The sequence below is a fragment of the Argiope bruennichi genome, chromosome 1 (genome assembly GCF_947563725.1).
Source record: "Argiope bruennichi chromosome 1, qqArgBrue1.1, whole genome shotgun sequence".
Taxonomy (NCBI): domain Eukaryota; kingdom Metazoa; phylum Arthropoda; class Arachnida; order Araneae; family Araneidae; genus Argiope; species Argiope bruennichi.
The window spans coordinates 59,928,249-59,948,590 of NC_079151.1; the positions used below are offsets into that span (position 1 = coordinate 59,928,249).

The 20,342-nt window shown below is 28.3% G+C and overlaps 1 protein-coding gene across 2 annotated transcripts in view; it reads right to left on the reverse strand.

The window, feature by feature from the left end:
* The window catches only part of LOC129978693 (cGMP-inhibited 3',5'-cyclic phosphodiesterase 3A-like), a 679,937-nt gene that overhangs the window by 58,465 nt on the left and 601,130 nt on the right, over positions 1 to 20,342 (reverse strand). For both annotated transcript variants that reach the window (XM_056090656.1, XM_056090657.1), the window contains exons 7-8: positions 18,428 to 18,539; positions 13,165 to 13,287 (exon numbers count right to left, since the gene is read on the reverse strand). In XM_056090656.1, coding sequence (XP_055946631.1) covers positions 13,165 to 13,287; positions 18,428 to 18,539 — 235 coding nt within the window. The remainder of the gene's footprint in view (positions 1 to 13,164; positions 13,288 to 18,427; positions 18,540 to 20,342) is intronic.

Genomic DNA, 20,342 nt, shown 5'->3' on the forward strand with positions numbered 1-20,342 from the left:
TTAGACATTGTCATAAAAAAACAAACATTGTCATACATAACGGTATGAAAATAATTAAAAATGACGATTATATTTAGTTATTTTTAAAAACTTCTTCATTCAAATCGATGGTTATACTAACCCGATCATCAGCTGTCAAATATTTTTAGTCACAATGAGAGGAAACATGCATATACAGATGCCACTACGAAATGGAACCTTGTCCTTAATCCATCCAAATCTGAGACAATTATTTAGGCTGAATTATTTGTTTGAGATCCTTTATTACAACTTCAACATTAATCACGCATTTTCCAAGAAGCAAGCGTTCTACAGTCAAACCATGTTATTTATATAATTGTCTAAGATTTCCACAGTTTTAAATTCAGATTGAGGAATACTGTAGAAGCACTGATATTCACACGATTATTTAATTGAGAAATATAGAACACAGCGACATCACCCCTTTGATCGATTGGATTCAAAATGTGATGTAGATCTACAATCTGATTTTCAAAATCACTTGCTTATGGCGTTTTTGAATGTCATATTCATATGCCCAGAGTGAAGGTAAGTTCCACTAGCATAGATTTGATACAGATTCAGCATTGAATTTTCCTTCATCTATCCCATTCAGTTTTTGAGTTCCCTATTCACAGAAAACATAATCGACAGATTCCTAGATATAATTCTAAAAAAAATGATTTTTTTAGACTCGATGTGGTATATACCATGAACGTAAATCAAAACCCAGAGGTAAAATTATTTGAAAATTACAATGACTAAAAAGTCATGGATCAATACAATAAAAGAAAGTAATCATCTACGAAATTTTAGAGTCTCTAGAAAAAAAGGAAAATTGGAAATAAGATGCACCAGTCAGAAAACATGACATAATGGAGATAAGTAAATGAAAAAAGAATTTTGATTATGTATATATATAGAGAGAAGAGGAATGACGAGGATCAAACTACAGTAATATTTCTTGTTGAAAAGTAATCTGATCTGCTTCTTTAGCATCGCAGGCCCAATGGAGATGGAGGAAAAAAAATTTTGAATTAAATATTGCATTTCATATTTCTAAACGAGAATCTGAAAAAAATTATTAACAATGCTATAACTTTGATGTACAAGCAGTCAGAGATAAGGATTTTAATGTTCGAAGTTCAATTAATTTTCCAATATTTTTATGTTCTCTATAGACTATACAATGATTAATGGATTACCACAATCATTTCACAAAAATCATTCTGGTTTCTTCTATTTGAAAACAAGGAATGATATTACAGTTGTGATTGACTTGGCAGCAAGTAATCTTTGATGTGTTTTTTATATTTGAAGGTGATAATGGACATAAATAGTGTGATTTCTAGTTTTCAGAGCGACGCCGGACGTAAATTAAAGACAAGAGTAATATATTATCATCGATTTAATCTGATCGCAAGATAAAAATAAAACATTCTATGATAACTACAATTATTGGAACCATAAATTGAATAACTAGGAGCTGTTATGTTTAATGAAAATAAAATTTTTCGCACTACGAATAAAAAAAAAGAATCAATATTAAAAACGTTTTGAAAGGGAATTAGTTACATTAGGATATTTTAACAATAATATTAGAAAACAAAAGCAGCGAATAAGATTTAGAACATTTTAAAGAAGAGAGCAAAGAAACATATTTTTAGATTAAGGCAAAATAACTGAAGTCGTTAAATGTTCTAAAGAAAACTAATCTATATTCACACGATATAAAAATATATCTTTTTATTTTATATCAAATGCACGCAATCGTCTGCTAAAGCACTGCTTCAATTTCTGAGAATAATAATATAATTGATAAGAAAAAAATAATTAATGTGGAATTCGGTAAAAACAATAAATTCAAAAATAAACAATGATCCTATATATATATATATATATATATATATATATATATATATATATATATATATATATATATATATATATATATATATATATATATATATATATATATATATGAGATTTATTCTTCTTCCTCGTGATTAAAAAAAAGTTCATTTTTTTGTTGTTTTAAAAAATTCTTTATCGAATCTATGACCAATATTAGAACACTGTCAGCAAAGCAGAAATACAGGGAGAAAAAAAGAGGGCGGAAAGGAAATATATGAAGCTTATATATCTTCAAATGAGAATTTACTGAAATTCAGCTGAACATGCACTTATGTTAGTAGTGCTACTTTCACTTAATACTGCGCTTAATATTACATAGTTAGAGCTACAGAAATTAAAAACTGTGAAGCGTGGAAAAGCCAAATGAATTCAGAATCAGGAAATTATATATAAGATTTATTGTAATAAGTTTGTACAGGGTGTTGTCCCACAAGGTATATAGCGTCTAATTTTTACAGATTCGGACAGAACACGTCGACAAGTATTTTGATGTGGGATCCCCGAATATAGCGTCATAGTCTAATTAAGGTGAGAAGCTTATGCCATGAAAACTTCAAGAAATGAGAACAAAACCAAGTGAAAATAAATATTTATTGATAACTTTCAATACAACAGATTTTCGACATGTCGGCCGTTCGAACAAATAAAATGGCGAAGTTTGGAATGGAAGTACTCAGTTGTTTTCTGCAAAATATCTGTTCCAATTTCCTTGATTTCGGTTTCAATTGCTGCTCTCAAGTCAACCAATGTTGAGGGCTGTGTGAGATACACTGTGTCTTTCAAACGTCGCTATAAAAAAAGTAGCACCAGGTTAAGAACCGGAGAGGAAGGTGGCCATTCTCTACCATTATTTGCTTCGTAATAGAATCCAACTCGATCAGTCTATCGTGAAAATATTCAGCTAAGAGATCGTAGTTTCGAGAGTGTGGAGAGGTTTAGCACTATCTTGCATAAATCAATAATTGCCAATCTTGTTTATGCCAAGCAAGAATGGAATGTCATTCAAAAACTTTCACTTTCTGAACATTAGGTTTTGTTCTTGCACGCATAACATTCCCTTAACATTTTCGCAAGCACATTGCCCAACACAGTACTAGTTTCCTTAATTCTTTCTACGTTCTTCTGATGGTCGTGCCGCTTATGTTGCGGTGATCGCCGAAATTTTTCCGCCACACTGTGATATGGTTGCAATTCATGATAGGTCAGCAGCATGAAAACATGTTCAATCGAACATTTGCTCATTTCAGAAACACAACAAATACGCATAATACACAGAAAGTTTTTAGTGGATCATTTTCATCAAACCTATTTTCTAGCCATATATGCCGATGTAGGAATTTGCATATTCACTTGCAGACATGATTTTCCTCTCATTGATTGCCATGAATTTGCATAATCACCTAGGGAAGCTTCCCTTTTTGGAAATTGTCGTATGTATAATACAAACTGTGGGATTCATAATTAAAGGATTTCGTGTAATTAGATTATGATGTTATACTCGGGGACTCCACGTTATATATCAAAATACTCGTCTTAACGTGTTCTATCCGAATCTTAAAAATTAGACGCTGCATACCTTGTGGGACACCCTGTAAATGTGGTTGGTTAGAACTTCATAATTAATGTGAAATATTATGGTGGTCCTCATTGCAATCAATTACTTTTTTCAATTATTCTATTATATATAAAATACAAAAAAATCTATTATTTTTTTTAAAAAAATGCTTTTTCACAATAGCAAATTATGTTTCAAAATGAGATGTTTATTGAAAAAGAAGAAAAGCATACCAAATCTAAATAAATAATGGATCATTAAGGCATATACTATTAGTTTAAATAAATTCTCGCTTAAAAAGTAACAAATACTTTGCTTTATGAATGTGAAACCAAAAGAATCATAAAGAAAAGATTTGTATTGCACACAAAAAAGTGTAAGTATATGCTCAACAAAAACAAGATAAAATAATTAAAAAAAAATTAATACTAGGAAAAAAAAATAACTTTCAAATGCAGCAGAGCTAAAAAAAAGTAAATAAATCAAACTAGTTAATGAAAAATAAGATTCTAGGGGGATTAGATGAAAGAAAAGAATTAGTAACTATGCATAATACGCTCGCAGTTTTTTTTTTTAAAAGCGATGAGTTGCATTAACTAAAAATCTGTAAGAAAATAGGCTTTATCCAAGAAAATTCCTATCTAAATATAGTTAGATTTAAGTGATTCATTAATAAAATTTTTTTTTGTTTCCGCTTCAGTTCAAAAAACAATATCTGAAAATTCCATTTTAAACTAGTCCTTTCATCATTTTTACTAAAAATACTTCGAAAAAATACTTTTCTTTTTCTTCCTAAAGTTGCAGTAAATCTTTATGATCGTACTCAATTAGTGATTAAATCTCAGTAAGAAAGTTTTGTTTACTTACTTCTATGTCACGTGATACTTTAATGTCTCGAATAACTGTTCGAAAAATTTCTACGAAACTCTAAAGGAAAAATTCCCCGAAATTAAACCATATTTTTGTTTTTCTTCTTCCTAAGAGAAATTAGTTCTCATGTTCGTATACTAGAAAGCGCAGCTAAATAATAATATATTTTTTTACTTAACTTAAAGGGAAATATTTTATGATATAAACAACTTCATTTTCTACCTTTAAAAGAATGAAATTTTTTATAAGGACTTCAATATTCTTCTGATGATTAAAATTTCATTTACCCAGATGGGCTAAATAATATTTTTCCCGCTTTATAAAAGAAACGTAAGATTTTAAAATGCCATGAAACATATAAAAAAAAAAACCACAGCAATAAATTTTTACTGAAAAAAAAGGGCTAACTGATAAAATTCCGCCAAGTTAATAATTACTACGCATTTTCTCAAATTTATATACTAATTAGTGTTTAATTAAAAGTTACCATAGATCCTTTTGTCCATGGGAATACTAATAAGGAATTTCTGAATCTTCAATGAAGTGAAATGAGAGAGGAATATTTTTAAAAAGTTAAAAATACATTAGTTGTTTTTTATCAAAATTTGTGACAATTATAAAAGTGCTAATGTTGAATTGCTGACTAAGAAGAGCGGAAGAGGAGGATAATTTTTAAGTTTTTTTTTTGTCAGGCTAATTGTTTTCTTATATATATGTTAAAAATGTTCATAACTGAATAAACCTTAGAGATAAATAAATTGTCTTTAAATAATCAATAAATAGTAGAAAGTAAAGAGAAATATAAATACATCCTTAAAAATATAATAAAACAGTAAGCATACGATATGTTTTGTCTAAGAGATCAGTCATCATGACTATGAATGCTACAATGACTTCCTTATTATGCTGTACTGACGTTTATATTTCCGATGATATTCATTCTTTTTCGAAGAATATTTATAAACAGATTATTTTATATGATCCGCCAAAAAAATTACATTGAAGCTGAATGGTTAAGTATTAGTTAATATGGATTTTTTTATACTCTATTTCATTTTATTTAACAACAGACCTCTTTTAAACAAAAAGTTTTACTAATAAATAGAAACAAACGTCTTAAAAAATTTCAATAGAATTTTAAATTTTCATTCATTTTATGCTTTTCCGACAGAATTTTAATTTTGACTTTTTAAATGAAATATAGAGAAGCTATACTCATAATGGTATACCTTTGCAATTTATAGTTTAAATGATAATTTAAATCAATTGACAGATCCATAAAGAACATTCACTGTCAAACAAAAGAAAGCATTAATTTAATTAATAATGGAAGTGAGAATTTTTTTTCTCATTTAGCCTGGAATGGTACATTTCGCAACGACAAATCAAGATCAAAGTATCACCAATTCCTTCCCAAATCTTTTTCAGAAAGTACAGTAAATAATCAATCTGAAAATCCCAACCATCAAGTCCCTCATACGCAATCATTTATTTGCGTATTCACTTTCTTCTGGCAGAACTTTTTTTTAATTTTAATGTTTCAAATGAAAAATGCACGATTCATTATGGTATACTTTTGCCTGATGGTTTAAATCAGTTGAAGGAATTATAAAGAACATTCCTTGTTAAAAAAAGGGAGCATTCATCTAATTAATCATGAAAGTGGAATGGAAATATCAATTAGGTTAGAATACTATATTTGTAGCAAAGAATAGATTGCCTAAATCTATTTCAGAAACAACAAATTTTCATCAGAATTCATGTGGATTTACACATTACTCTTATAATTCCATGAAAAACAATTTTACCCTAAGAAGAGCTCTGGCTTAGTGCTAATATACCTAGATATCATTTATATAATGACTTCTTACGTATGAATTTCGATGCATGAAGGAAAAAAGAATGATTATTTATTGACTTCTAGATAAAAAAAAATGTGAGATCTTTTAGCAATTCTGAATAATTAATAAAAATTATTTTAATTCATACCAAAATGGAGCATCTTAAAACCCTTGCCAGCACATCTATTTTTTTACTCGGGAAAGAAAATATACATGTTTCGCTAAGTTATTTTAATATAATAATTGAAAACCTATTAATTATTTAAAAACCAACCATGAAATTAAAGAATCATTTCAACGAAGGACTTGAAGAAGATCTTGGTCATATGTATCCCAAAGTGGCATAGAATTTTATAAAAAGAAATGAGAGATTGTAGGCTCAGATATGATCCTCATCATCTGACCACGGTTCAAATTATGGCATCCGTTTAGAAACATCGTCTTTCTTTAAAACGAAGTGTAGATATCATTAAAGCAAACTGAATCCGATGGTGAATTTTATTTTCCTCTTCAGGCTGGTAAAAGAATGATTAATTTTGACTTTGATGATTTTATATATTACTTTTGAATGCATGTATGAAATTTCCCTATCTCTTTATAAAACTCAGAGATGAAATGAGAGAACAGGCAATATCTTTTGCCGCTCAACGGAATCGAATGACCATTATTGAGAGTTTATTTCAACGTTATTTCTATGGACTAAAAATTTCGTATCAAACAAAAACGCCATTGAGAGAAACGACAAGTATGCAAAAATGACCACTTTCAGATATTTCGTAGTAAACGCTGAAAATATTTTTAAAATGTATGTCTTATAAAGTATTTGAAAGAGTATTTTTTTTCTTTTAAATTTGTATGAAGTTATTTCATGTTTAAAAATGTTAAAATGGAAATGCAAAGCTAATTGCTTTACATTCTTTGATATCTTGGTTATTACATCAATACTTAAATTTAAGTCATGTAATAAAGTAATATTACATTTCTATTTGATTAGTAAACAATCATCTCAAATAGAATATGAATTAAAATTACATTCAATGTAAAAATATTACATGAAGGAAATTATAGGATAAATTGAATGTAGACCGAATGGAAAAACGAAATCTAACTTAGGTTCGGTAACTGCATCAAAAAGAAAGACTAGAAAATAATAAAATTTACGGATGGGATATTTTCTCGATGTCTTGATATAGTAAATAATGATAATATTACCAACAACTTCACTCATAGTGACAAAAACGGTTTCTTGTTTGTCTTTTCTAATGTTTCGTGAACATTAGAAATTTGCTTAAAAGATTACGCTGAGTAATTCAAATTTTAATTCCATAATTCTGAACCTTTGATGAGGAAAAATAATGAAGACCAAATTGATTTTAATCCTAATCCTATTTATTCAAGAATAATTTCATCATAAACTGAATGGTTTGTGCCAAATGTTTGAAAAGCTCATATTAATAAATTGGCGAAAGAAATAAAAAAAATGGAGTTTAGAAAATTTTAGGCTCAATAATTAGGTCAAGAACGACAGAAAATCCTCCAAAAATTCCTACATAAAAAATGTTTTATTAATCACGGATGATATTGAAGTTCTTAATATGATCAGAATTCGATAATTAGAAATAATAAAGCTCGGACTAAAGATTTCCCAAACCACCTTCTCTACAAACGGCCAGCTGTCTCCAAGTTAAGAACATTCAAATGGAAGGGCGAACGGGGGAAAACAAACGGAGCAGGAATAGAACCATTAGCGGCCCCAGAAATTTCTCTCCAGACGGTGGGCCTCAAAACTCAAATTAAATCTTTTCTGTCAGGTGAGTGGCCCTGTTGAGAACTCCTGTAGTGGGCCAATAAGGGAAGGATCTTTTGGTAACCATGACAACGGGGCTCTACAGGTGCCCGGGTAAAAGAGGGGGCGAGAGTTGGCAGGTCCCTGTACCTCGGCGATAGTAAAGTTATCTCCTTTTCCGGGACAAAATCGATTTCAGAACGGTCGTTAAAAGAATTTTCGGAAGCTGCATTAAAGTTCTGCTCTAAGCTTGCAATTGTCTTTTTCCTTTAATCCGGACGACGGATGAGGCCAGAGGAGTTTGTAAATAGGGGAGCAGGCGAAAAAACGTCCTCGAAAGAGACAAGGGGAGCCGCTGAATGGGATTAAAAGCGCTTTACCTTCCTTTTCTTTGCCCGTAATGACATTTGTCTGTGACTAAAATTAGATAATGCCCCATGGAAATGCCGCCGCGTTTTGAAATTTGGAGGGCGGAATCTATTAGGATGGGAGAAATGAGTTACTTTGTTTTAATGTTCGCTAGGGAAGGGGATCTCGATAAAAAAGTGTTTAGGAAATTAGTTTAAGGGATTGGAATAGAAGATATTTAGTTCATGAAAATGGGCTTTGAAAAGTATGAGTGGTATACTATTTCATTTCTAAAATTTAAACATGTATGAGAATGACAGGCAGGAAAGACTTTCTACATATTTTGTAATATTAAAAAATGGCTTTAAGGACAATCATAAAACAGTTTTACCTTTGATAAATAAAGGAAGGTATATCATTATTCATACAGACGAAACTGATTAAATATTGTTGATAAAACATAGGTGAAATATTTAAATATTCGCAAAACCTATCTAAACAAATACCGTTTTTTTTAAAAAAAATTCACAATTTATTTTTGGTTAAATATATTTTAAAGCTGAAATGGGATTTTAAAAAAATTAGTATCATCGATTTCTGAGCACATGCTATGAATTACAGAGCACTCAAAACAATATTAAAAGAATGATATAATGATTAATATGATAATGAATCATAATAATGTTAATTATAATGAATTATTATAATGATAAGATAATAAATAATTAATATTATCATTATAATATGAAAATGAAATAAATTCAATAACAAACAAAGATGATTATTAATCTTGCGATATTTGGTTACTTCTTGTCAAGTTTCTTGACAAAAATTTATAGATATAGTTTAAAAAAATATATGGTTTTTAAGAAATTTTTAAAGAAATATTAAATTATTCTTATGTTTTGAGTTAATAAAAAGAAGATTATTTCAAAATGCTCAAGGTATTTTGCTTTTATAGGGCTATATTGAAAACCGAAGGCATTCCATACGAAAGAAAAATAAGTTAGGAAAAAGCAAACACAAAATGAATTTAATTAGACGTTTCACATTAATTATCATCAGATTTTAATTTAAAAGTTGTCAATTTTTATAGAACATTTTGGAAGAGTAATTACACATTTTAAGTGTTATGTAAGTATTCGCAATGCCTTATTAATGCTAGAAGAAAAATTTAAGTTCATTAAATGGCAATGCATCTATTTCTTAATATTGAAATATTTTTCTAGGAAACCGACTTCATTTTTTAAGGTGTGGTTTGCTTGATATAATGCAATAACTCGATACTTTCATTTTTTCAAATTTGATTTTATCAGTGAAGATTTAAATTAATGCCGCGATAAAAAACAGAAACTGACTATTACAACATGCAATTAATTTTTCAACCGCTTGTACCTTAAGAGATGCTTTCCTAGAAGGAGCAATGCATCAGTAATTATGAAAGGATCAGACAATTTGAATATTTGATTTTTATATCGATTAATTACAGTATTAAAAGCAGTGCTGTAAAATTTAGAGACATCCATCCTGATTTGAATAATTATTTCGTTTTCTGTTTTCATACCTTTTTATCTTGTGTAGATCTATTAATGAATAATTCCTTAAATAAAACAAAAAACTTTTGTGACAAAAGAGTAATCTTGTTGAGTAGTTAAAAAAGATTTGAGTTTTTTACTTATAATAGAAAGGAATATGTGTTTGTATGTGCGTCTACATAATGGTGTTTTACAAGCCAGACAGTTCTGACCTAGAGAACTTCATACGTATGTAGTTTGGTAGGAAGGCTTTTTTAAAATTTTAAATGATTAAAAATTAAGCAAGATTTTGAAATTTTTCTGTAATAACTTTCGAAACTCTTCCAGTACAAAAAATAGTTTCGATCACCTTAAAAGTCCGAAAATTATTTTTTCAATTATACCTATTATTTTGTCGTATAATTTTATCAGTTTAAAATAATCTTTAAAAACTTATTGTAAACATATTTCTCGGAATAAATACAAAGATACATAAGAATTCTGAACGAATAATATAAGAACTTATCACGAATGATAATATAAGAACATATGAATTCTGGAAGAACACCGATATTATTGATGTTCCATATATATATTTCTTTTTTTTTTTTGCAATCCAATTTATTAGGGAAATTAATACAAAAATAAAGAGAAATGGAAATAATAAAAACAAACTTCTGTCCTTAACACAAATTACTATTGGCAAAGCAGATTTTAGGAAAGCAAGCGATATGATTTCATAATTCTGAAAAGAATGTGAAGATGATTTAAATTTATATTTAAAATATTATTAAACTGAAAAAATGCCAAGTTTTACATTGTTTCAGTTAGAAATTAAGTTACATTCTTGAAATGCTAGAAACAGCAGAGTGCCTACTTTTTTTACGAGATTTAGGTGTACTGACGGAAAAAAATGATTGTGAAATAAAGGGAATGGCGTATGGCTTCTAAAATAGTATGAATCATATACCTATGTAAACTTGAGGATTAAAAATATTTTGCTGAAAAAGATATTAAGACCAAGACTATTGATTGAAAATTTTAGCAATCATTAATCCCGTAGAAGCGGCTTTCATAAATATAAAATGAAGGATTTCAAGAATACATCTTAGCATATTTTTTAAAAAAAGCAATTATTTAGCTTACTTCTTTATATTAAAACCCAGAGAAAAGACAAACTGAAAGCAAAACCGAGAACCAGACAATTGTTATATTTTTTAGCAGCAGAAAGCAATCATTGGTGAAGGCAACTTATATCTTTTACAGAATCAAAAGCCTAGTTTGTAGCAGTAAAAAAAGTTTGATTTTGTATTTTAAAGTTTTATCTTTGAATGGCTTTATACAAAAGTAAAGACAGCTAAAAGAAATAGTTCAATTGATGAAAGGAGAACTTGAAAATAATAAGAATTACAGATTTTTAAAAACACTAAATTCTTATTGTCATTTAGAAATAAAAGCTTTACAAGTAAGGATTTAATAATTTTAAGAAATTTACTTGAATTATGACAGTTTAAACATGGCTGAGATTTAAAACAACAAAAATTCGAGACTGTTCCAGTATTTGTATTCAGCGGTTTCTCAAAGTTTAAAAACTATTCAATTTCAAGTAATTAAGCTTTAGACAATGGATTAATAAAATCAGTAAATAATTGAGCTTCTCTTGGATTAAGAAATTTGGATTTAAGTACAGAAAAAAGAAAAAGAATGATAATATCTGAGAACTTCTAGCAAACTCCTTCAAAAATTGCTGCTCTGAAAATAATTAAATTTAAGTGATAAAAAGTGAAAGCATATTGTAGAGAATCATGATTTATTTTATTTTATATTTACACAAGTACTTAAAATAACCTTACAATAGCATTAACCATAATAAAAAGTAAAAAATAAGATAATCTTCTTAACACAATCTCAATACTTTTTCCGAGTTGTAAAAAGAATTGATGACGCTTCAATATTAAGTGAAAGAAAGCGAGCACAATTATCGCCTTATTGCATTCAAAAGCTTCTTAGTTACTTCATTTAAGAATAATCTTGAAGTATTTTTCGTCAAATACGAGAAAAAAATAAAGAAATCGAAAAAATCCCAACAAAACATAATCTGCTTCCATTTCCAGAACGATCCGTTTTCTAAAAGAAAATGGATTGTTCTGAAGAACTGAATTTCAGTAATTTGCAAAAGCACTGCAAATATAATACATTTTTCCATTCAAGAATTCCATACTAATTACTCTAATATTCCCTTTAACTTAAAGAGGCTGATTACACTCCACAGAAGAAAAATGTAAGGACAGTGTGTATTCTTATTATACTTGCATCCTAAATATAACAAAAACTATAAATAGTATGGAACTTGTATTATATGATTAAATTTAATTTTCTTTATTCTTTATTTTCATTCTTATTTATATTTTTAGTATTTAATGTTCATAGTTTTCGGCTTTAAATGTTCAAAACTATTATTTATTAATTCAATTGCTTTTTTAATGAAATTTATAAATTATGTAAATATTTAAAATTATATTCTGAAAAAGTTTTTAATAAAATAATTCGGAATGTAGTATATTAATACCATCTTACATTTTTTAAATTAGCGATATAACCTCTTGGTTACTTCGCTAATTTAAAAAGATGGTATAACGTAATATAAATGCAATCAGAAAACATTTATATTACCGGCATGCTATCTTTATATATATATATTCTTTTTGGGGATTTCAACTTTATTTTTAATAATAAGGGAGAAAGTAGGTGTGGACCTAATTTGATGTAAAACAACAAAATTTGGTATATATATATTTTGGAGGAAGGAAATAAACAATTGAATTTGTGATATTTTTAAAGATTTTAATTAATTAAAAATTAAATGAGATTTAGGAATGTTTTCGCGATAACTACAGATTTAACATTTAAAGTATGAAATTTAAAACCAGATAAAAGGTTTAACGTCTGTCGGTTTGTACTTTTACTAGCACGTAAATCCTAAAACTTAAAAACAAAACAATTGAAATATTAAAATTTGGTATGCAACTTTGGATTAGAATAATTCTGTGTCACATTTTAGTTTCAATTGGCTTAAAAAAAGGCTTCCAAAATACACATTCTTTGTTCTGGTACTTGTATAATAACTTCATTCCAGCAATTAATCGGAAGCAAAAAAATAGCCGGAATTCGCACGCTAATGATTTCTTAACTATTTCTCGTCTCTGGTTAATAATAAAAAAAGATATTTATTAGTAAGTGTTAATGAGTAATTATATTTATTAATAAATAATTTTTGAGAAAACTTCTTCCCCTGGTTTAGCTTAATTTTTAGGATTCCAAAATTGATAAACCAACCTGATGTCTTATGCAGTGGTGAATCTGTGGCATCTGAAGGTATTTGTGTGAATCCTGGGATTGGCTGTGACGTGAGGTAGTAGACACCTTGAAGAACATCAGCCGCATGCATTCGGTTATGATCTGAAAGAAAAGTGAGAGAAAAATTATTTCTATGAATTAAGAATTTAATTAGTATCCTTTAAAAATATTTGAATTATTGATGATGTGATTCAACTCAAATGAGTTCTGTGAATGGAATCATTGACGGAAATGGTAAGGAGGATTACTTTTTGTTCTGAATACAGTCGTGAGCAAAATACAAAGATCCGAAGAAAAGTCGCCAGTTGAAAAATAAAATGAGCAATTGTCGTAAAATTTATTATTATTTTTTTAAATAAAATTCACTCAATAATTAATGCTTTCTGTAAGAATTCTGCAAAAATTGCATATATTTTCCATATGTATATTTTAATTCTCATGAAAATAAAGTACAATGCGCACTCACAACGGTGTTACGTTTTAAAATTTGTCATTTTGCCCATCAGAAGAAGAAATAATTTAACCCTGTTAAAAAAATTAATTAAAAATATTTGGAAAAAATTCATATGATGTGGAATCATGGAATAAATATATGGGGCAAAATCTGTAAACTAATTTTTAAAAAAAATTCAAATAAGTTTCCGAGCAATTGTAAGACATACATCTATTAACGTGATTCAGGACTCGTTGTTCGATGCGAATTGTTCATCGCATAATATCAGCAATTTAAAATGCATGAAAATTAAACGCCAACTAACAATTATAATATAAAATGCAATATTTGACTCTAATGAGTTTCACGTTCATTGGTGCACTATCTTTCTACAAAATTATTTTTTGCTAAGCAAGAATTTTTGATTAGTAGGTGTAAAATTATTTATTTTGAGTCATTCTCGCAGGTTAAAAACTCGTTTAATGTGAACAAATTTGGATATTGACAAATCTATAAAGAAAATTAAGATTTAATTTTTTAAATTTTTTAAATATAACACAAAATATACAAATTTTTGAAAATTTACAATATTTTTAAAATTGTTACATCAGAAAAAATCTTTCTATCTCTTTTTTTATTCTTCTTATGATAAAAAAATGAAAGCATTAGTTATAGAAGGACATCAAATAACTTAAATGAATGAAGAATTTGCCCCAAAAACTAAGTAGACACTAATTATAACTGTAAGAAATAATCTAATGATTTAAATTTTAAAAATATCTAATTAGAAAATATTTTCTAATTAATTTTATTCTTTAATTTGTTTTGGCTTTGTAAAAGTTGCAGCTTTACACTGGATGATGTGAAGTGAATTAATACATATAAATTTAAAATAATGGAACACTGTCACAGAAATGTCGCGAAGAGCCTTTCTTCTCGAATGGCCAATGTTATTTGACTGACCGGCTTTCTCAAAAGTAAACAAAATTAAAGTCCCCTCTTATTCGTCTCAAGTTCAAATGAATATTATCGCAATCAACTCAAGACGGGACCGCAGAGGTAAATATAACAGGGAAAATATTTGCGGAAGTGCCCTTATTTGATAAGGGAAGACACTGCCTGACCAGATGAAGGAATAAACATTTCATCTCAGAAGCTTAACCTGTGATGGGAATATGTATTTAACAAGTATAAAGACGTAGTAACGTTTGGAAAGGAGATTTCTTTTAACTACTAGAACATTCTATTAAATACTTGGAAACGGAATGATATTTTGAATTATTTCAGTCAATTTCTTTTTTCAAAGCTTCTAATTCAAAATTTGATGTTTCCCGATAGCAATAAGCATGCATTGTCATTTAAGTATAACTATAGGAAAAACAAATCGTTTAAACTAGTAAATTTTCTTAAATGAATGGTAGTTTATGCAGAATTTTGTGTGTGAACGATTTGAAAGATTAAATAATACTGTCAAAATAATATATCAGTTCAGTTTTGAATCAACTTACAGAAAACAAAAACAATAACATAAAGGCATGGTTCTATATTTATAATGAGATAAGTATATACATTCTTCATAATCTAAATATCGATTAATCATAACAATACGTTAAATATATTTGTTAGCATATTTAAAAATATATATTTTTTATAATCTGCTAAAAACGATAACAAAACATTATGCACCTTGAAACGACATCGAAAATTATTTTTCTTGGAAATATGCAGCTGTTTCAAAAGTGTTATGAGTGACTAGATTAAAATAACAACATCTTGAATTTAATCAATGCATTTAAGTAAAAAATCTTTTGTGTCAAAAATGTTTATACATTCACATTTTTTTATGTGGTTTTATTATTTATAATTTTTGTTTTCATTTAATTATTTTATTTGTATTTTTTTATTCTTTGTATAGTTATTCATATAGTAAATATCAATTAATATTGAACCTAGATGGCGCAGTATGCTCTAAACCATATGTATATTTGAAATGTGAGTAAAGCGCAATTGAGCTTTTCTGCTCTTATTGTAAACATTTCAACTTGAGGGTTGATGTGAAACTGGTGCAAGAAGGCACCGCTCGCTCTTTGTTAGTTGCAAAAGGAATTAATTATTCGTTCGCTCTTTGTTTGCGGCCAATTCTTCATTTAAATATATATATTAAGTGTTACCTTATATATGTGTGATCATCGTCCATGTGTATTGTTATATATGTGTGTGTGTGTGCGGAAATAAATAAGAAAAAGACAAGAAAGCATCTTTCCTTGGATTAAACACACACACACACACACACACACACACACACACACACACACACACACACACACACACACACACACACACACACACACACACACACACACACACACACACACACACACACACACACACACACACACACACACACACACACACACACACACACACACACACACACACACACACACACACACACACACACACACACCACAGCTACAACATTGCTGAGTGCACAGGTACGACGTAAAGAAAAAATTATGAAAATTACAAGAATTTATTTTATACTCTAAGAAATGAACATCTTGGTATTAGTTATCTGAATACTAGATAATAAGGGATTAAGATACTATTATACAGCATTACACTCAATATAATTTCGTTTAAGTTAATTCTTATAATTTCAATTCACCTAATAATAGTATGAGGATTCTCAAACATGCGTAAATTATCAATATCATACATTATTAATTGACAGCAAGTGATGGAATAAATTCAGTAAATGCAATAAATAAATGGTAAACTTTCCTGGATTTGTAGCACAATTATCGAGATTATAGAAGATAGTATGCTATGAGAATTCTTAATTTAAACCACAGTATTAGCCCCTAAAAGTCTACGAGCATATTACAGAGATTAAACCCATTATTAACAAGGCTAGATTGCTAAATTTGAAACTGAATTTCAATATATAGACTCAAAGGGCATGGAACATCACAGAGACTCTATGGCTTAATTGACTCCTTAATCCTACAACTGTTCTGAGAATGTCATATAATGTGCTTCCTCTTAGATCCAACAAATGTGAGTAAATCCAGTTCCTTAATAGTCAATTATGCTAATGATGCCAGGAATTTGACAGATTCCAGAATGTCAGAGAAGCACAGGAGGCTTTAATATTAATGGTCTTTTACTTAGAAGTTTAAGTGAGGCAAAATTCCATGTCACCAGATTCAAAATAATATAATTGTTCGTGGAAAATGGCCAGAGGCAAACGCTTTGATTCAGAAAAGCTATTTGAATTTGATATCCAAGTGTGAAATTTGTAACCATCTGCAGAATAATTATGCCAGGAAATATGAGATTATTACTTTAATATTAAGGCTTTTATTAACTTAAGTTTCTTTTTCAGAAACACTCCAGTACTAAGAATGCAAGAACTGTTCAATAAAGAATGACCAGGGATTAATAAAAAATAATTGCCTGCCTGTATTAATTTTATAAAATTCGATGGTGTTTCTCAAAATACTTTTTCTTATACAATGCATTTATTCCAACTTTTTTTTTCCAATTCTCAAACGCATGCTGGAATTCATTTTTTTGAGAGGTTGTTCCACTTCGTCTCTACAACACTCATAACTGTTTCTGTTCATGAAAAATACATTCCCAGGAAATCTTTTTTCAAATCCGAAAAAAAGCAAATATTTTATGGTACTAAATAATAGTTACAAGAAGGACGGGGCATATAAGGAAGATATTAATGAATGCATCGTGAAAATGAACTATACTGTTAATTTCTTATTAACTAAAATCTATATTTCTTTTGCGCATTTGTTATTCAAGTAAGAGAGTAACATGGCTGCACTCTAGATTTGTTCACTAAGCTGCATTTAAAAGAATCAAAACTTGGAAGAGAGATATATATTTAAATAAAATTACTTATTGAAAACTGTTTCTTTAACTTGAATATCTAACTGGAGTATACTTCATATTGATTCTCACATCACTTTAATTAGGACTGTAATCCGCAATAATATCACCCAGTGTTATCTGGGTGAAGTTACCAATCATTCTGCGCTGCTATCCTATTATTTCGAAAATAAAAGAATCCATCGAATCAAGTTTCCCATTTGTTATCCAGTTTTAAATCCGATATAGAGAGAGAGATACAGCAGGATGCGAATTTACATTATTAAAGTTTCCACTTCGTATACTCTAGGCGGTTTATGGTACGTTCCTCATTAATATATTTTGTTATCGCAAGTAACTCCTGGACAGTCCAATACCAGAGTGGAAAATCTCTATAAAGTTTTAGATAAAGGTTACTATACATCTAAATAATTCTTTTTCGATTTATTTCTAAAAATGTATAACTCCAACTTTTTCCTACCCCATCATGTATCTCATTTTGTATATATCTCTCTCTTTTTTGCAGAAAAAAGTAATTTTTCACTTTGATGACACACCAGACTAAAAATATAGAGATTTTTGTTTCGTCTTCATTGCTGTAAAATCATTTAAATGACATGGACTTTAATGGTCGATTCTTTCATTTTTTTCATTGAAAATATAATATTTTAACTTATTTAACTCAAAATCAATCTAAAATGTATAAAATAACAGTAAGCTACATCACCTAACTTGTAAAAATAAAAATGAGTCAACATGCGTGTACAAAAATCCACGAATCATTAGTCATCTAATTTTCTGGACAGCATTCAGCAAATGATGTGCATTTAAGTAAAATATTAAGTTCAATAGCATTTCATTTTTTTTTATTTTGCTTCCGAGAAAATTTTACATTTAAATGAAAAGAAAATACAAGGAACTTACAAGGTTTTTCTCTGTATCCAGACTCCAAAGCATGGAAATAATTTAGGAACTCCTGTACGGGAATCTTGAAAGCATCGAACAATCCAACTTCTCGGAAAACTTTATAACACATCTGCAATATAAATAGTAATTAATAAAATTATAAAAAAGTTTAATAAAGAAAAATCGGTAAAGGATTTCATTGAATTGCCTTTCCAAACCAAGATGCCACTAAATTTAATGAAAATATAAAAAAGATTGAGAAATTTTGAAATGAAATGAACTCTAAGTAAACTGAAAAAGAATATTTTAAACAGAATTGAAATTAACTTTAAGATAATATTCTAATTTGCGAGAAAAAGAACAGTTTATAAATACTCTAATAATAAATTCTTTTACGGAAAGTCGTTTAAGTTTCATTAAATAATTTAATTAGTGTAATAGATGCTTAGTAGTATTGCGTTACACACATAAAAACCTACAACATTAATTTAAAAAAATTTACTAGAAGGGTAAACTGTTTATTGATTGCTCCCTCGGCTCTTATTAAATTTTTAAAGTTCTAGGGAGCATGGGAGAATCAGGTGTCACAAGTGCGATTATAAACTTCCTCGCTGATTTCGGTCTGTGACTTTTTGAACTAGATGTAAGCTGAGTTGCTGAATTGGAGGTAATATATTATCAATTAAAAAAATGCAATGATATTATAACAGAATAAAACTTTCAATTAAAATAATAATAATTTAAATTATTATGATTAGTTATACTGGAAACATAGTTCGTGTTTTATAATTTTGAATTCAGTTAGAAGAATATGAAAATTTCTAGCTTCATTTTTACACACAATATAGAGTGAAAAATTAATAAAGTGTTTTCTAAGGCACTTCCGTTATAGTTTTTGGTACTGATTTCGAAACGCAGTATAGCAAATCATTTACCATCTAACTACTAAGCAAACAACGCATCAATTTCACCAAAAAGAGAAGATTTAGGCTGTCCCACATTTGAATCTGAATCCAAAGTTAACATTAAAAGACGCAGAATAAAAGTAGGAATCAGTTTTGGCTACACGAAGAAATCATTACATTAAGAAAATTAAATATTTCAAGAATATTTCTGCGTTAATTTCAATACCCTTTCTCATGATTCCTATATTGAATTAAATTCTCTAAACTAGATATCCTTGCTCTGATCTTCAAAAGCATGTTAGGAAGCAGCGCTTTCAGTATATTTTAATTTCAAGCAGAAACTTAATGATATAGGTATTTAAAAAAAATAAATAAAAACTCTGACACTTCATCCAAAATCAGCTTATAATAATCAAATCACCCTGAATTCGAAATTCAGTTAAGGGGATTTAGTATTTACATATAATTATTACATAATGCAAATAAACAATATGATTTTCAAATGCCGGGTATCTCAAATAAAAAAAAACCTATATAAAATTTAAAAAAAAAGGCAAAATATGATCGAAATTGGTGTGTAATTAATGAATAAACGGAAAATACTCAACCAAGTAATAATAAAAAAAATATTCAAATCAAGTAACTTTAAAAAGATATTTGTGCAAATACCTATTAAATAGAAATAAATTTGTTTTTAAATTCTTTAAAAGCAAACTTTTGAACATGCTTTTCACGTAATATTAAACAGAAAATTTTCATTATATTTCATAACTATAATAATACATTTTTACAGTGGAACGATAAAAATAGGCGATTTATTTGCTTAAAATTTCTACGTGTTTTCTTTAATATTTTGGAAATCTTATGACAAATCTGCATATAAAATTTAATTTACTGAAATAAAATTAGATTTTTAATGTTTTATAAGCATGCTGTTAATTTTTATATATTTGTGCCCATATTTATAAAAGTGGAATAAAAAGATATGAGGCACAGTTCTGAAATTGAAAGCCTTTTTTTTAATTTCA